At 41.5% G+C, this 18,902-nt stretch overlaps 1 protein-coding gene across 1 annotated transcript; it reads right to left on the bottom strand.

The window, feature by feature from the left end:
* Positions 1–1,269: 1,269 nt before the first annotated feature.
* Positions 1,270–14,390, bottom strand: xirp1 (xin actin binding repeat containing 1). The gene is made up of 7 exons (XM_085253222.1): positions 14,266–14,390; positions 14,071–14,125; positions 13,684–13,989; positions 13,078–13,156; positions 9,652–9,803; positions 9,395–9,436; positions 1,270–8,413 (listed from the first exon to the last, which is right to left on the bottom strand). The coding sequence occupies exons 1-7, from the start codon at positions 14,388–14,390 to the stop codon at positions 1,553–1,555; spliced, it is 7,620 nt and encodes a 2,539-aa protein (XP_085109348.1). The 3' UTR covers positions 1,270–1,552.
* Positions 14,391–18,902: the final 4,512 nt, after the last annotated feature.

Raw genomic sequence — 18,902 nt, 5'->3', positions numbered from 1 at the left:
CAAATCAGCAGGGACATTTAACTTTAGAGATTCTACATTTTATTATCATCACTTTGATTTCGGGCCAAGCAAAGTCGATATACACGGAATTGAGTTATAAATTCTGTGTGCAGAGATGGGCAGTAACGCGTTACTTGTAACGTGTTACTGTAATCTGATTACTTTTTTCGAGTAACGAGTAAAATAAGGGATTACTATTGCAAAAACGGTAATTAGATTACCGTTACTTTCCCGTAGGAACACTGCGTTACTGCGTTACTAAAACCGTGATTTTTTGCGAGAATGTCTCACGACAGTGACGTAAGCGAGTGCGCCGTTAGTGACAACAGCTGTGTGCAGATCAACAATGGATCACATATCGATTGTGGGAGAGAGTATGAGCGTGCAGTGTGGAAGTACTGACCTTACTTTAAGTTTGATTCCATAAAAAGTGACAAAAACATTAGCGTCCGTTGTGCGTGGGAAAAAAAAATTCTTTTTACAGCGAAAAAAAACCCCTAAACTTCCAAGCAAGCACCGAGTGCGCAACGACGTAATGGGAAATTCACAGAGAAACTCGCGGATTCTTCAACTGACCGCGGCACACCTGCACCAGGGTAAACCTCCGCCTACCGCAGTGCTTTTTAATAGGTGAAAATAGAGCAACAGGACCGCTGAGTCTTTGACTTTATTTATGTTCTGCTGTGTTTGACTTGCATCTATTTGAAAGAGTGTGTGTGTAAACACAAAAAATATTTTATTTTATGTGCTGGAATGTGCAGAAAATAGGTTTAAATGTTAAACTAATTTATTCAACTCAGAGAATGTTGCATATAATTAAATTTTTGCTTGATGCATAAAGTTAAAAGATTAAAACTGATAAAACAAGTTAAAAAAATAGATTTTTCCATTTGATTACATTGTGTATGATGGATTATGTAGAAAAAGTAGAATTGGGCTGAAAGATCTATCGCTTTATCACCTCTTCAGGTTGTAAATCGTGTTTTTAAAAAGTAACTAAGTAACTAAGTAATTAATTACTTTTGAAAATAAGTAATCAGTAAAGTAACGGGATTGCTTTTTTGGGAAGTAATCAGTAATTAGTTACTGATTACTTTTTTCAAGTAACTTGACCAACACTGTCTGTGTGTGAGCTAATCTACTTATAGTATGCTGAAAAGTAGCATCAGTGGTTGGTGATAATGATATGGCTGCTCTGTGGCCATTTGTTATATTTATAATTCAAGGAATGAGAATAAAGAAAAAAATCACCGATAACAGTCACATCTTCTAACCTGTCATTTATTTGACAGTTGTTTAAAACAGAAGAATAAACAGTGCTAACTTTGTGTTTAGCCTTGTTAAAAGATCTTAACACTTTATCATGTGGTTACAGTATAAAATCTATAAGACAAAAAGTTTTTAAAGGTAACATTTTCATGATTTCATGAGTTCAGTTTAAAGACTAACAAAACAGTTTCACTAATAAAACAAAAATGGGATGAAAACACACGTAAATAAAACTGCTTTCCTAAAGTTAAAGGACCGTGGAACGCACTAATAAGTGGCTCGTTCAGTGCGTTTCCTTTGGTGGGCCGAATGTTACAAATACCGTCCCGTCGTCCTTGGTGCTCCTCGACACTTTATCTTCAAAAAAGCGCCCGGACCTTCGCATCAGTGGGGATGTCATGACTTCGTATCTGGTTGGACTAATTTCAAACAGGGCCGATGTTTTACTGTCAGACTGTTTGGTGACGAATGTTGAGGTCCTGGAGGAAACAAATACATTGCCAAAGCCGTCGCTCTCTTCATAAGTTTCACTGACAGTCTTCGTGCCAATTATTCCTGCGGGTTGCTCTGCGGTTTGCACTTCAAGAACACTGACCTTGCGCTGTGGGCCATTTTTTGAAGACTCGGCAGCTGCGGACTCCAGATCGCTGTTCACATTTTGACAACTGTCAGAGCAGCTATTAGTTTTTGGTTTAAATGTTGACATGGTTGGCTTTGGTTGATCACTTGGTTTTCTGGCAGCTGAGTGAATGGAGATGAATGATGGTGAAGACTGAGAGGAAGACTGTCTAATAAGGGGCTTATTGTGCCCTTTTCTCGACACTTCCTCTTTGGAAAGACTTGAATCCAAATCTGTCTGGAGATTTACATCGCTTGTCTCTTTTGTCTGACCTGATTTGGCCTTGCTTGAAACAATGCTTATCTTCCTGATGTTGTTGGCAGGTTGAAAGTTTTGCTCAGATTTCAAAGACTCATCGAACAGCCCCGACAACCCTGCAATGTCGGCCTCAGATTTCAGATTAGACACGGAGTACAGAGCCTTTTTAATCGTCTCTTCGATTTCAAGCAGCTTTGCTAAAGTCTGTTCCTTCAGGTTCATTATTTCCTTGCTTGCTTTTTCCAGATCTTCAAATGCCGTCTCAACTGAGGAGATGCTTTCAAGATCATCATCCTGGGTTTCTGCTTCAACTTTCTTTCCCTCCATTTTACTTTGCTTAGCGTTTCTCCTTGATGTACCCATCCAAGTAGGGACATTCTGGTATAATGTATTCAGTGAAGTGTCATCTACACTGCTGGCCTCTCCCTCTATTTCTTGCACTTGAGACAGGATCCCCTTGAGTTCCTCTCTTTTCCTAAAGTTTTCAAAGATTTCCATGGCTGCCTTTACATTTCCTTTTACGATGTCTTCCATGTGTACAGAGAGCCTTTGTCGTCTTTCATCCTCTGTCTCTCTTGCCTTCTTCTCTCTTAAAACAACTTTATCCTCAAAAGTTGGTTGCTTTTGGTCCGGGTTGTTTTCCTGCACATAGCCCGTAGTGACTGATGTCTGCAGTCCGGGCTCGTGCTGTTTTTCTTGAGGTTTGAGATTTGATTTGTATTCTTGAACAGAAGTCTTTTCTGTCTTTTTATGACCTCTACCGTTATCATCTGTGATTGCTGCCTTCTTGGAAGTGTCTCTGTCCTTTCCTTCAAAGTTATTTAGTGCTGCCTTCGAGCTCGTGTTGATTTCATGCTCACCATCTTCATAACCCCTCATACGTATCTGTATCTCCTCAGCTGCATTGATTTTCTGTTTCACATTTTTCTCTGTTTTCACTTCACTGCTGTTTGACACGGTCATTTTGCAGTCTGATTTCCTCTCTGTGAGTTGTGCTGTTTCCTGTTTCTTGCTGCTTTCCTGAGCCTTTGGCTTGATTGGCAGATATACATTTGCTTGATTTGCGACTTGCATTTCTTCACTAACACATTTTTGTTGTTGGTATGTTTCATGTGAGCATTGTTTACTGAGTTTTCCATGCGTTGTAGTTTCTTGGCTACCCACAGAGCAAAACGACTGGCTTTGTTTTGGACGAATTACTACACTTTTTGTATTTTCTTTAACAGGGCAGGAAACTTTGTTAGGTGATGTATTTGGTTCTTCCACAACTACAGATTTTATCCATTGTGGCTTTGGTGGTAAAGCTGGCTTCTGCTCCTGTGGTTTCTCAGTCTTTTGAGGCAGTGGAGGTGGACTTGGCCTTTCAGAGCGGGGTGATTTAGAGGTTCCATTTGCTACGGGGTTGGGAGCTGAATTCTGTGTTGTAATAGATGGTTGTCCTTCACAGGTTACTGAAATTGAAGGAGATAATTTTGCGTCAGATGGAGGCACAGGCACCACAACACACTGCTTGTGAACAGTCTTGCTCCTCTCTGAACAAGCCCTGCCTGAATTTCTGTATATCATGGCAGCTTTATAGTCTCCTTTGGATACATTTACGCTAGACTTCTCAAGAGATTTGAGAGCCAATTGCACATTACCGCTTATAATATTTTCCTTATCTAGGAGCTTCTGCTCTGTCGCTGCACTCTGCAGAGCTCTAATAGCTGCTTTCACATCTCCTCTGATAACTTGTTCTGTCTCATCTTCAGTTGTCTGACTATTAAACTCGCAACTTACAAAAGGTGGCAGTGATTCTGGGGCACTATTACTGTCTATAGCTGCAATCTGTTGACAAGCCTCAAAGGAGATATGGCTTTCTTGAGCTTTCTCTGTATCACTGACCTTCGGAGAAGTCCTGATTTGCTGGCATCTTGAGGAGGACGAACATGTTGATTGTGCCACTGTTGATGAGCTTTCCTCTTGTGCGGACATATTCAGGTTGTATATTTTTCCAGGAATGATGACTTCCCGCTCTACTTGCATGCTTTGCTGCTTTGCCATTTCAAGAGACCTTTTAGCTGCTTTTACGTCTCCAGATATAATGACTTCTTTTTGTGCTTGGTTTCCTTCGCTTTCAGGACCTTGAGCTGACAGGTCCATGTCATAAATAGTTCCAGGTGTAATGACCTCCCGCTCCACACACATACTCTGTTGCTTTGCACGTTCTAATGATTGCATTGTTGCCTTGACATCTCCAGGGACAATTTCCTCCTTTGGTACACAGCTGTCAACACTGATAGAGCACTCTGATGAAAAAACCTTTTTGGTGTTCTTTACGTCCCCTGGTAAAACATCAGAAATTGTTCGTTCTGCCTGTTCTTTTTGCTGATAGAGGCTTCTCTTTGCTTCCCTCACACCCCCCTGAACTGTTTCAATCTGTTCCTTAGTCAGAAGGCTCTGATCAGCTTCGTCTTCAGACGCCTCGGTGTGAAGACTTTTGAGATAATGCAGATCTCCCTTTTCAATGCAGCTTTTGTACAAATTCACATTTCCCTTCTCTGTTTCGTCCACTCTGCACGACGCTGCTATCCTCTGACAACTGGCAGTAGCTAACAAATTTCCAATTGTAGACTGGACATCTCCCCTCTCTGTAACCAGACTCTCGGTTTTGATTTCGTAATTGCAGATGAGTGAATAAACGGACATCTCTGCTTGTCCCGCTGCAGTCTCTTGCAATATTATTCCCTTTTTCAAATTATTTTGTGGAATGAGCAAGTCATCAATTACCTGGGCAATGTTTTGTAGTCTTTGATCGTGTTCGATGTTGACTGTGCCGGTCGCCTGGGAGACTGGAAGCTCGACTACTGTTATGTTAACTTTACCTTTTTCAGTTTCTCTCAGAAGAGTTACTTGTGGTTTGAGAGTCGGTCTGACCAAGAGCTGTAGCATGATGTTCCTGATGTTACCCTCAACAACATCCTCTTTCTCAATCTGCACCCCTTCTTTGTTTTCAAACATGTATTTTGCCATGTTAACATTTCTGCTGCCATCTGCCTCTATTATGATGCCGCTTGAGTGAACAAAAGCATTTTCATTCAAATACGAAAGGGTATCAGCCACACTGTTGGCGGTGATTTTGTCTAGTGGAGTGGTCTCAAAGAGCCAGGTGGTGCACTTCACATCAGCTTTTGGGATATCTTTAGCACTTTGCACTGTGGTTTCTTCTGGCTCCTTAATTTTGTCCAGGGGCTGCGATTCAAAGAGCCAGGTGCAGCGTTTCACATCTCCCTTCTGGCTATCTTCCCTGTGGACTGCTTTTACTGGACCCTGCTCCTGAGGCTCCCCTTTCAGGCTGTCAATTGTTTGATTCTCAAAGAGCCAGGTGGAGGTCCTGACATCGCCACGCTGCACATCAGTGACACTAACCATTCTCACAAACTTCTTGCACTGCTGCTCAGATTCAAATAATTGTTTATTTAGCTGCACATTACTGCTTCCAAAGTCTTCAGTCACCCTGACTGAGAGCTCATCTCGACTCGTAAGGGAGTCAAGAGGTTGTGTCTCAAATTTCCACCTGGCTGATTTAACGTCTCCTTTCTTGACGTCCTCCTGGGTGACAGCTCGTATGACGTAAACTTCATTCTCCGCCTTGATGGCATCGAGTGGTTTTGTCTCAAACATCCACCTTGCTCCTCTTACGTCACCACTCATTACCTCTTCCTTTTTTAGAGTTGTAACTTCATGAAACTGGCCCTCTTTGTCTCTGATGGCATACAGTGGCAGGGACTCAAACATCATAGTGCTTGACTTCACGTCTATATTGCTCACAGGCTGCTCCACATTGACCCAATTCTGCTCAACGGGTTCATCGTGAATTTTATCCAGTGACGATGTTTCAAATATAAACTTTTTCTTCTGGACATCACCACTTTCAATACTCTCAACCCTTGGCGTATTTGTGTCATTGTTGTCCTTGTTGATCTGGCTCATGGGGCAGTTCTCAAACATCCAAGTAAATTTATTTACAGAACCTTTCTCGATTTGTTCTCCTTGGTTCTGCTGATCAGATGCTGCCATGATTTCTGATCCTATTTCGTCAAGAGACTGGGATTCAAAGAGTTCTTTGACTCGCGAAACTTCCCCTGACTGAAAGTTCACTTGGCTGACACATCTCAGATTTTGGTCTGAATTTGTATCCTTTCTTATTCTGTCCAAGGCCTCTGTTTCAAAAAGATGTTTCACAGTTTGAACACCAACCTCTGATTGGACTGAATCTCGTATGGTGCTGCATAGCTTCAAATTGTACTTTTCCCCATCTTTGATGCTATCTAGAGGCTGTGACTCAAAAAGCCATGTAATGGACTTGACATTGGTATCTTCAATGGCTTCTTTATCCTTTGCTTTTTCGGATTTGTCATACAAAATGTCCATTGGCTGTGTTTCAAACAACCATTTACAGGTCTTCACGTCACCTTTATGCGGCTCCTCCTCCAAAGAAGAGTTTTGCTTTGTCTGATTGAACTTTGAATGAATCCCATCAATTGTCTGTGTTTCAAAAAGCCACTTTGCCATTTTGACATCACCTGTGTTGTCTTCCTGTCTTGTGATGCCTTTGATTACTTCCACATTTCCTTTTCCTTCTACCAGTTGGTCTAACGGCTTCGTCTCAAACATCCACTTATACTTTTTGACTTTCCCTTGAGTGAATTCCTCTCGGCTGACTGTTGTAACCTTATGAAGGTTTCCAGAGCTGTCTTTTATTGCATATAATGGAGTTGTTTCAAATATTTCTCTGTTACCTTTTACATTTCCAACTGCAATAGACTCTTCGTTCTCGGTAATCTCCTCCCCAGAAGGAGCAATTTTGCTCAAAGGAATTTTTTCAAAAAGTTCTTTGAATCCCTTCACGTCACCTTTTTCAATCACTTGTTCTTTTAATGAAGTGCTCTTTTGAATGCTGCAGCTTTCAAATAACTGTTTTTTGTCTTTTACTTCACCTTGTTCTTCAGCTGAAAGGGTAATTTTCTTCAGGCTCCCGACTTCATAGCTATCACTAAGCGTCTCCATGGGCTGCGTTTCAAACAGCCAAAGGGAGGTCTTGACATCTCCCCCAATTACGTCTCCCTTTTCCAAAGACTTTTCTGCCATGTTTCCTGCTGCCAGTGGTTTCATTTCAAAGAATTTCTTCTTGTTGATGACATCAACCTCTCCTGTGCACTCAGCTATGGCTCCTTCAAATGTGTTCTCTCCTACAACCTCAGGTATTCTGTCAAATGACTCCGTTTCAAACATCCACCTCTTCCGGTCAACACCTCCTCGTTGACCCTCCTCTAGCGATATGCCCCGAATTATTTTCACGACATCAGTTCCCTTACTGATCAGGTCCAAAGGCTGGGTTTCAAAAAGCCAGCGGGCAGTGCAAACACCACTACTGTCGATCTCCTCCCTGCAGATGGATTTAATCTCATGCATATTGCCACTGTTGTCTCTGATAGCACAGCAAGGTTCTGCCTGAAACAGTTTCACGGTCTTTTGGACATCACCTTTCAGCTCCTGAAGCTCAGACCTCAGTTTCAGGAAACTATGATCTTCAATAGAGTTGCAGCGCCCCAAGTCACTCAGTGCTTTAGACTCAAAAAGCAGACGAGTTCCTCTTACATCCCCAGGCTGTACAGGTTCTTTCAGCACTGCCTCAACTAGTTCACCCTCTTCATTTACGGATCTATTTAAGGAATCCAAGGGCTGGGTCTCAAACAACCACATTGATGTTCTCACATCCCCCCTGACAGAAATCTGCCTTTTGGCAGACTGTAGTTGGGTGCTGTCAATATGTTCAAACATCGAGGAGGTGCTTCTTACATCTCCACCTTTTAACTCCTCATTATCCATCAGCTTTTTGGTTGAATGAGGATCTCCAATACTGTCCAGAGTCCAGTTCTCAAAGATCCACCTCATGGATTGCACTTCCCCCTGATAAGCTGCATCTGCTGCCTGAGTGTTTTCTGACTGCACTGCCTTGATGATCTCATCATCCACTGCGTCATCAAGACTTGCCCGTAAGTCTGGGTGGATGTGTTTAAAGAGCCTCTTCAGCTCATTTTTCTGCCGTTGCTGGTAGAATGTGGAGAAGGTTTCTTTAGGTGGAGGCAGGGGAAGGCTACTTAACGATGAAGGCCCTTCATAGTTGAGAGGTCTAGGTGGTACTGGGGGAGGTGGGGGGAAGGGCAAGTCATCTTCTTCAGGAGATGATTGTAAAACTGTGACTTTTCTGGTCTGGTCAGCCATCTTGAAACAATAAAAGAAATTCAAGAATATTATCAGGATCTAGTGATCTAGTCAACAAAAAGAGCATTAAAACAATACATGCAAATATTAGAATGACATGCATAGCAAGGAAAGCCATACTTTACCTTCTTTTATGCTCGCTTCGCTTCTTTTATGCATTTTCACCCCAAACCATCCTCAGTCACACCAGGGTTACCAAAAACACTTCACAGCTGTTAGTAGGCAAATATCACACATACACGCCGCCGAGGCTGCTAGTGTGGCTAGTTGTTTTTAACTTTTTTAGGTGAAAACAAGCGAAAACATTGTTAAATTTAAATCTGCATTAAGTTTTTTTTCTGGCTGCAGTGTAAACTAGGGTTGGGCATTGTTAAGTTTCGGACAGGCTGCCATCAGTCAACCAGCTATTGTTGATATGTTCACAGAGATATGCCACATGCACTGATAGAGACGCTTGTTGAAACAGGAAAACAAAAACAAAAAACAGAATACAAAAACACCTAATAGAGATGATTCACTTTCAATCCCAAAATAAACATTCAGAAGAAATAACAAAAGCTAGATTTTGTGTTGTTGGTGTCCATGGAGAACCAGCAACTCACTGGTATAATGATTACCCTTGATCTTTACTATTCTGATGGAGATACTCTGTGTCTGTGTTCAATTCTGTGCTGGAGCTCAGCTCAACAGAAAGGATGGAGGCACCACCTTGTGGTCATTCTCAGTTTTTCAACATAACAACATAACTACATACAACTACAATTAATTACAAACCAGAAAAATTTAAACAAAAATAAATAATCTAAATGATTTAAACATACCTGACCCTTTGTGAAAAAGTAACATCCTGAATGTTGCATTTAATGTGAGCTCGTAGGTTTACTGTGTGTTTGATGGTGGAAGCAAAGACTTAGATGCACAGCACACAATACTGAGAAACCACATTCTCCTGTAAAGGTTTCTAAATGACGTATACTGTACCTTACTGTTTTTAGCCCCTTTTCCTAGTGTACCAATGAATTCCTGTTAAACAAAAGCAAAGAGTGATTTAAATCAGTTTGAATCACACAGAACTTTATTATTTGTTAAATATATCCATTAGCACTGTGTTCCACACATTTCAAACATGCACTAAAGTGTTGAGGCGCTCCTGTTGTGACCTAGCACACAGAAAATTCCCCATTGAAGCCTTTGACCTCACTTTGTGGGGAGGAATGAGAAGCATTTCAGGAACTCACTGGTTGTGTTGGGCCTCCTGTGGTGTCAGTGGCTGCTGTTCTTGACAGATAGAGAGTTGATCTGTCTCTCACTGAGAAGGAAGTAGATGTTCTGTCTCTGGTTTGTCTCGTTGGGGTGCCCCCTTTAGTCAGTGAAGAGCTGTATTTGTCCTCTGCAAGAGCAAGATCCGACATCAAATTAATGTTGACTTCTTTATTAGATTTGCCCAATAATACATCTGGAGTCTTGGGATTTCTAGTTTAAACCTAGTGGCACACACATGCATAAAAGTGGAACAACAGGATACTGCTGTATCCTATAATAAGCAAAGCTGTGCGTGTCCAGTGTCAGCAACAAGTTGAATGATAACGCTGTGTCTGTGTATTTTTAGTTATGGTGGAATCTGTCTTATCACTGTTGTAGCTTCCTGTTACCTCATGGATTCTAGTTCACATGCATTATGCCATGAAACAGCATATGTTTTAGTAAAGAGAGATATTGTAACAATCAAGTCAGATTACGAGCTTTGATCCCCGGGAGATAAATAGGCCCACACAGCCCTCCCTGCTGCACAGGACTATCATCAAAATGCATTCCACGGATTGACCATGACACCCAAGAAGAAGAAAAAACAGCAACTGCTAGCTCAGCTTGAGGGACACAGATTGTTTGCACATTGTTTGAATGGGCTCTCTCCCATCAAACCATCAACACCTGACCAAAAGAATGCAACAGCCCAGCCCAGTAAACCACATGCATGTTCTGAAACTGATTTTTGTTTATGCAAAAAAACACCCTGCAATCAGACTGTATTAGCTGAAATTTGTTCCTCAGCTGGAGTTAAGTAAATATAATGAGTTTAGAAAAAAAATCAACAGCAGCATCATGAAAAATATGTTCAGAGGTCAACAGCACAGTATGCTGCACAGGCCATCCAGCTGTAACTAATGGCCAGATTTAAACACACCTCCCTTTTCACGCACTAAGCCCTGACGGGACAAAAGGATGGCCTGGCGAGCCGGCGCCTCTCACGAGTCTGGACTTAAAGCATTTTCACAGATGGGTGAGCAGACAGAATCATGCAACCGACTGCCATGCCCCCCCATGAAAGTCCTCACCCAGTAAACCGAGAGGTCAACTGTCACTCATCATCGACGTGTGTTCACAAACATCCACGCAAACTTGTCTCGACAGAGGAAATAATGAAAAGACTCATTCTTACAGACTCGAAAATGAAATTAAGCGTCAATGACACAACTGGAAACTTTTTTCAGTGATTCCAGCGTTTTCTGAGCAATGTCTGCCAACATCTCTTTGATCTGGGTTAATTCTTCAGGAATGAAGAGGAGCTATTAGCAGCATGCTAATGGGAGGAAATTTTGGGATGCTGGCAGCTGTACAAATGATGGTTAAATGCAGCTGGCATTTGTTCTTCACCACCACCGCAGCCTTTTACCTCCATCAGCTGTTGGCAATTGTAGCTACATTCATAGACTGTAATGAAAACCAACATCTCAAAGGACAACTTGTATTATAGGGTCCCAGATCCCCCATATAGCACTGTGTGTTACACCATTTGCCTACTTCTAGGAGTTCATTTTTTCCCCTTCATTTGATTTTCATTTTCCAATGTTTCTGAAGATATAGAGAAGAAAACAGACTGACTGTCTAACATATGACTTCCAGTTTCCACCATTTGTTTGAAACTTGAGGGATAGCGTACCGATGGGGTCTGACGGTTGATGAGCACTTAACACTTAATGAAGAGAGCATTATATTCATAAATTACTGCCTTTATAGCTCAGTCATAAAAAGACAGGAGCAAAATTGCAAATTTCAGAATTTTCTATACTTTGTGATTGCTGTTGAAAAAAATCTGTTTTTCCAGTACAACTTCATCTTGTCTCAACAATAACAGCATGAAATTTGACAAAATAAAGTCCAATAATACAAAACATGTACATCCAGAAACCTTTCTCTGTCATTATATAGTGCTATTGTCATTTTACTGTAGCGGCACAGTCACGCTATTTGGCCTCATATGAAGAAAGTTAATAAATACTCACTAAAACACCATCCAGCGTTGTTTCCCTGTGTATTTCTGCTGTGTTCACTCCCAGGACCCCTGTGATGTGTGATGTGTAGTAGAGCCTGTCTCCTCTTTCAGTGCTCTCTGTGACTGAACTCTTTCTAGTCCCGTGGCCTTGGTGACAGCTGATTTTTATCAGTGCCTGCTGCCCCAGTGGAAGACTTTGGCTATTTTGGGATGGTGGGCTGGCTGCTGCTACTCGCCTGAGTCAATCACCTCTGTTAGTCACTGTTGGATTGGGACACCCCTCATTTCCACAGATACATTGTCACCTGCTATAACAGGAACTGGGTGGGACCAATAGTATGTGTGTCAGTGGGTGCTCGGCAGCCAATATATTGAAAGAAAAAATACAGACAAATGGTCCTATTTTGGTAAGTTCTACTTGGGTCCTGGCATTCATGAGGATGTCACTCACACGCCTAAACAGTGTTTTCGGCCAACATACACCTTCAAGTGTCCCATTGGACAGAACAATGTACACCCCCCGCACTGCCAAACGTACTCATGAACAGCTCAAGGAACATGACACAGATCCAAAGGACCTGATCTGGCCTCCAAACTGCCCTGATCTCAGTCCAGTCTTTTAAAATGCTAATTCTCACTCTCTTTTTCCACACTACCTACACTTTAAGTATCACTAGGACAAAATCTCACCCTAAATTCAACAGAATTAGATGGCAAACGCTGGGAAATTACACCATAAGCCATGGGCTGTATTATGAAATGCTACCAAATATTTCAGCTTTATTTTGGAACAAACACAGCTGACGTTACTGGTTGTTCCTTAATTATACCAGGTTCATCACAGGGTAAGGACGTCAGTATTGCTGAAGCTATATCAGTAATGTGTCGCGGACAGGCATGGCTCAGAGGGCCAAGGCCTGCGTCACGGTCAGAACTGGTGGTGACACTCTCAGTTCTATCTTAAGCATGTGTGCCGGGCACATAGTTATGCATTTACAACACTACATCCTTGTCTTTATTTAGCTTCTTTTTCCTCCCACCACCAAACACCACATGGGTTGCCACTGCTTCGTAAACTCGGTCAGGATTTACATGGTGACACTTTAAATACTAGGCCTTGATCCTGAACTGTTTGCTCTGTGGCAACCTAATATAGATTCATTTGATACGCTTGAGAACTGCTGTTTGACATGCAAAGATGAATGTGCCTACATTCATATTTCAAAGAACTGTCAGGAACATATATATTAAACAGCTTGAGAAGTGTCCACTCGTCTTACCTTACATGACAATGAACCTCAAAGCTTCAAGGAAACTCTGGCACCCATCCCTTATCCCGTCCTAGATGTCAGTGATTGTAGTAAATATGAAATAAAGTACCACTGCTCACCAGGCAAGTGTCTGCGTGCTCTGTCATGAAACTGTGGAAGCCCATTCACAGCCCTTCTTCCACCCACTTGAGTGGCTTTCTGTGGATAAACAGCACATTATGTTGTCAAGAGAATTATAACAGACAATATATGATTGTTTTGTGTCTCATTTTGGTGGGTGTGGAGTCGGGCTGTCGAGACTTAAAATAGAGGGAGCTTAAAATCCATGATAGCTGGGTTAAGAGTTGGATGACACTCATGTCACTTTCAGTAACACATAGCCAGGAAAGATATGCAGGATTAGTAAGCTTCACTATTAACTGGTCCAGATTTTTTTCTTCTTTTTTTTTTTTACACAAATAGAGTAACTGCCTGGTTCTGGATGTAAAGTGCAAACATATCAGGTGAGTGGTTCAACAACAGTCACCTCAAGGTGCTTTAAGACCCTACAATAATACAGAGAAAACCCCAACATTGCACTTGGCGACAGTGGGAAGAAAAAACTCCCTTTTGACAGGAAGAAACCTTTAGCAGAACCAGGCTCACATCACGTGCTTGTGTCATTTGGATGACCAGCACTGTATTGTAACACTACTTGTAACTGCTCAAGTAGGCAGCTGACACACCTGTGTAGCTGTGTCCTTAAGAAAAGTGTTATGACTTCTCCTGTCCTGCAGAGGGTAGTCTCTCACTGTGACACTGTCAGTTTCAGATGCCATGTTCAGCCGAGGGCTGCTGCTGAAGCACTGCTGCAGGGTAGCTTTGGACTCGAACAGGGCGCACAGAGCTTTGGTGCCCGTAGCCTCCTTCTGAGGAAGGAACTCCATGGAGCGACTCCTGGAAAGATTAGAGCGCCTTCCTGAGCCCCAGAGGACCACATTCTCTCTGCTGTCCCCTCTTCTCCATCCGCCATCCACCCAGCTTTCCGACAGCTAAAGAGAGTAGTTGATTTTTATGTGTTTTTTCAGTTTTAGCAGTATTTCCATTTAACAAACACAAGTGTAGACACCTACCTCAAGATTCTGCTCTGCCCTATCAGGACTCCTTAGGTCAGAGCAGCTTTGGTAACTATTAGGACAAATTTAATACCAATATATATTAACAGATGAGTGAATGAAGACAACACACAGTCAGTAAACGTTGCCAGCACCTGTGAATAATGTAAATAAACTGTAAATGTCACAAGTTTGTGCCTCAGTAGAACTTACTGTTGCACCAGTTGAGAGACAGACTTTCTCTTCCAGCTGGGGGAAACTGCATTGACCCACGACTTTTCCTGAATCCCAGAAAGACTCTTCAAGGACTGGGTCCTCCTCAGGCCAAAAACCTCCATTGTATTCTTTTAAACAACAGCTGCAATTTAAAGCAACAGCATTTTTTCACCAAACTGCAAGCTTTTAAAACCAGGCTGTCATTTAAATCAGAATAGATCAAATCCACAAATGTTTTCCTTTGACTCATCAATAAACTCTAAATCTGACGTTCTTAAATTCAAGTACATAACTGAGGTTTAACTTCTTTTGAGTTATTATACAATAGACACTGACACTGACAGTCATCTGACTCTGTTAATGTTTATGAATTTATGCACTCAAGCAGCAAACCCAGAGTCCTGGCTCGAGATGCCGTCTTATAACAGTGTGATACATACACGACTGCTGTAGCTGAAAGGACATTTAATGCTTTCAAATAAGAAAGAAAGAAAGAAAGAAAGAAAGAAAGAAAGAAAGAAAGAAAGAAAGAAAGAAAGAAAGAAAGAAAGACATCTTAATTCTGGACAGAGAATTCATATTCACATATATATATTCTGTCTGACTCACATATGAGATGCCGCTCCGTCAGCTACAAAGCAGTTACAATAACGTTGCAATAATAATGATGCAAATAATGTTTTTTTTACCTAAAAGAAATCTAATAAATATTCAGCTCCAAACCTGAAAAGAAGAAGAAGTTGTCACCACTGCATTTCTGTCTTTCCGTCTTACTCGTGGTTTAGGAGCATCTCTCACAAGACACAGCAATTTCTGGTGGTCAAAGTCCTCAAACACCTTGTGATTCAAGTCTTCCGGATGTGATATCTGCCATGATAGAATCACCTGATGAATTTGTCTGATGGAGCAATAAAACTCTGATATTTATAAATGAGGAGACATGTACGCCGAGTAAAAAGTCGCATTTCCCAAAATTCTGTTTGTCTTTATTACGCTAAACATATCACCAAAACACATTTTTAGTATCCATGTGTCTGTAAATTGTAATGCTTTCTATTTGATACTTTAAACACTAATGACCATGCTGACAGTTTGAGGCATTCAAAACAGTGAGAAGCCAGAGAGCCGACCTGCGTGACAGCTGGTCCAGTCAGATGTCCGTGCTGAAATGCCTGGCATAGCCGCTGTTACTGGATTCCAAACCAAAACCCAGAGCGGCAGCATTTTATCTGCACCTCTCACGCCTTACCCTAGAAACTGTGTTAGCAGCAGCAAGGGCCACATTCGCCCATCTACTGTTCCTCAGTGTGCTCAAACAGATAACATGTTTAGCTGATTCTGCTGATACCAGTACCAGAAACGCTGACGGTGCTTGTAAGTTGATGATGAACCCATTTCTGTTGATGATTACAGTCTGCTAGTACTCAAAGGGTGATATTATATTTCTAAATTGTTGGCACATACAATTTTATACCCTAATTATCCCAAAGGAATTTTATAGTTCGCAGAGGTTTACAGTTTTATGATGCCTACAACCTGCAAAGGACTCACAGAGCGGCTCTGTCACAATAGGAGAGAGCCGAGGCCTGCATTCACCTGCAACTGCTTTTCTGAACGTGATGACATACATATCCACCAGCCACTTTATTAGGTACATCTGTTCAGCTTCTCATTATTACAAATGTCTAATCAGCCAATCATATGGCACCTATTCATTGCTTTCAGGCCTGTAGACATGGTGCATATGAGGTGCTGAAGTTCGAACTGACCATCAGAATGGGCAAGAAAAGTGATTTAAATTACTTTGAACATGCCAGAGGGGCTGGTCTGAGTATTTTTTAAAAACTGCTTTTGGTCTGAAATGGTCTGAAAAATAGAAAATATCCCATTAGTGCATTGTAGATGCTAGAGGTCAGAGGAGCATGGACTGCTTTGCAGTGACAGGAAGCATCGGTAACTCAAATAACCACTGGTTAGAACCAAGAGATGCAGAAGTGCTACTCTGAATGGACATCAAACGATGAAGCGGAAGGGCTGCAGCAGCAGAAGACCACACTGGGTGACACTCCTGTCAGCTACAAACAGAAAACTGAGGTTACATTTTACACTGGCTCGACAAAATTGGCCAATAGAAGAAAAAAAAAGGTTACCTTGTCTGCTGAGTCTCGATTTCTGCTGCAAAATTCGGATGGTAGCATCAAAATTTGGCATAAAGAACATGAAAGCATGGATCCATCCTGCCTTTTATCAACAGTACAGCATGGTGGGGATGGTGTTGGGATATTTTTTTAAACACCTTTGGCCACATAGTAACTGAGGATTGTTTTAAATGTCACAGTCTCCTTGTGTTTATCTATTTATAACCACAATGTGCCCATCGTCTTATGGCTGCTTCCAGCAGGATAATGCACCATTTCACAAACCCTTAATAATCTCACACTGGTTTCTTACAGATGACCAGATGACCAGATCTGAATCCAACAGACCACCTTTGGGATTTGATGTAACCGAGATTCTCATCAGGGATGTGCACCTGACAAATCTGCAGGAACTGTTTGATCCTGTCATGTCCATATTGAAAGAAAATCTCTGAGGAATGTTTACAGCACCTGCTATAAATGAAACCATGTTATAAAGAATTAAGAGAGTTGTGAAAGCAAAGGGAGGTGCAACACAAGCTTCTCCATGAGCTGTGTTTTTTCATTTTTTATCTTGTTTAAAATGAGTTAAATAAATATTTACTTATCTTTTAGGACAAATTCACAGCAATAACTTTGTTGCTTGTAGTCACACTTCTTGCTTGTAATAGTGATCAAGCTTTCTGTAGCCTTTATAAAAGAAAATGCACAGTTAGCTGACAGCTAGTGGAGCATTTGATAGTTAGAAGTAACACGTTACTGCAGGAGTTGTTTCCTAGCAAAAACAAAGCTATAAAGAAAGTACTCAAATTTATCAGTGGGTGGACAAATGATTAATAAATAAATAAACAAACCTAAATATTTTCCATATGAGATAAATTTGTAAATTGGTAACTGCTGGCCAACAAACAGCAACCCCAAACTGAAAAGAGAGGTGTTTGCTACTTATCTTTGCTGCCCCTATCTGGCCAAAAACAGGAACTGTGAGCTCATTTTGTAAAATACGACGCATTTCACTTTTTATTCTACAAGATCTCACATTTTGCAGCATATTTACCTTCATATGTATTTTGTTGTAGTTTCAGACAGTTTTAAAGTATTCATTATTAAAGGCTCTGAGACAACAACATCAATAAACAAGAAAAGAGCAACCTGCCAAACAATTTATGGCCTTTATGATTTATGGGCGATCGTGGCTCAAAAGTTGGGAGTTCGCCTTGTAATCTGAAGGTTGCCAGTTCGAGCCCTGGCTTGGACAGTCTCGGTCGTTGTGTCCTTGGGCAAGACACTTCACCCGTTGCCTACTGGTGGTGGTCAGAGGGCCCGGTGGCGCCAGTGTCCGGCAGCCTCGCCTCTGTCAGTGCGCACCAGGGTGGCTGTGGCTACAATGTAGCTGCCATCACCTGTGTGTGAATGGGTGGATGACTGAACGTGTTTGGGGTCCTTAGGGACTAGAAAAGCGCTATACAAATACAGGCCATTTACCATGGTTAAGTACCAAATTGTAATGTAGTATTTAGGAATCACATTGTTGGTGCAAAAGAACAGTTTTATGTCTGTCAAACTGTGTTAACTTTGGCATTTTTTGTAAATTCAGCGAACGAAATGAGAAAATATTGTGTGTTTTTGTGACAGGCGGCTAGCAACAACGTGCATTAAGATACAATTTAAAACTGGAGGAAAAGCAGAGATGAGATTCTGAGGCCACCAAAGTGAAATCCCTCCGCCACTTGGCTGCGCCTAGAAATCCTGTCCATAAAAATTATGAACAGAACCGGTGACAAAGGGCAGCCCTGGCGGAGCCCGACTTATTGCCGGCAATGTGAACCAAGCTCTTGCAACGGTTGTGTAGGGATCGAATGGCCCATAACAGTGTTAAATGGCTTAACAAAATATAAAGAAATTCAATTAAATTCTATTTTAGTTATATAGCGCCAAATCACAACAAAAGTTGCCTCAAGGCGCTTTATGAGCATCTTGAGGCCTTGAGGCATGAAATGAGGGGTACTTCAATGCTTTTGAACAGAATTGTATTTAGTGTCAGAGCAGATCTGCATGTAGAGCTCTAAAATGACCATACATGTACAAACTATATGAGTAAAAAGAAATAAATTTGTTGTGTAGGTTCAGGAAAAGAAACAAAGATTTCGTTAACTTTATCGGAGTTAACCCTCCGACTCCCCACAACTTTACAAAATAGACCCGAAGGCTTGCTGTCAGGTGTCATTCTGATTCAAATGTACACAAAAAAGACGTTTCCAATATGAAAGTTGTAAGGCCTGAGCCGACCTGAGCGAGGAAAGTGGTTCCTTTAACGTCATCTGTGGACAAAGAAAAGAGACACCAGTAGATGGAGCCAGAGTGCCATCCTTCCCCCCATTTACAATGCAGTAGATGAGTTTAAAGGGCATCATAGTTACTTCCTTGTTTACGGAAAATTGTTGTCATATTTTACAGTTGACCATGTGCTCATGTATAAATCACACCAGTTTTGCA

The sequence above is a fragment of the Mchenga conophoros genome, linkage group LG18 (assembly GCF_057382185.1).
Source record: "Mchenga conophoros isolate Kocher_MC1m ecotype Shallow Benthic linkage group LG18, M_conophoros_male_GT1.1, whole genome shotgun sequence".
NCBI classification, from domain to species: domain Eukaryota; kingdom Metazoa; phylum Chordata; class Actinopteri; order Cichliformes; family Cichlidae; genus Mchenga; species Mchenga conophoros.
This window is presented reverse-complemented; position numbering and strand designations above follow the sequence as displayed.

Bases quoted from the DNA above. Each gene is read 5' to 3' on its own strand.
- xirp1 (XM_085253222.1), bottom strand. From the start codon at position 14,390: ATGGAGGTTTTTGGCCTGAGGAGGACCCAGTCCTTGAAGAGTCTTTCT. The intron at 13,157-13,683 runs GTGTGTCAGCTG...GTTTATCCACAG, and splicing joins TTAAGGACACAGCTACACAG to AAAGCCACTCAAGTGGGTGG. The intron at 9,804-13,077 runs GTGAGCAGTGGT...TTGCTCTTGCAG, and splicing joins AGCACGCAGACACTTGCCTG to AGGACAAATACAGCTCTTCA.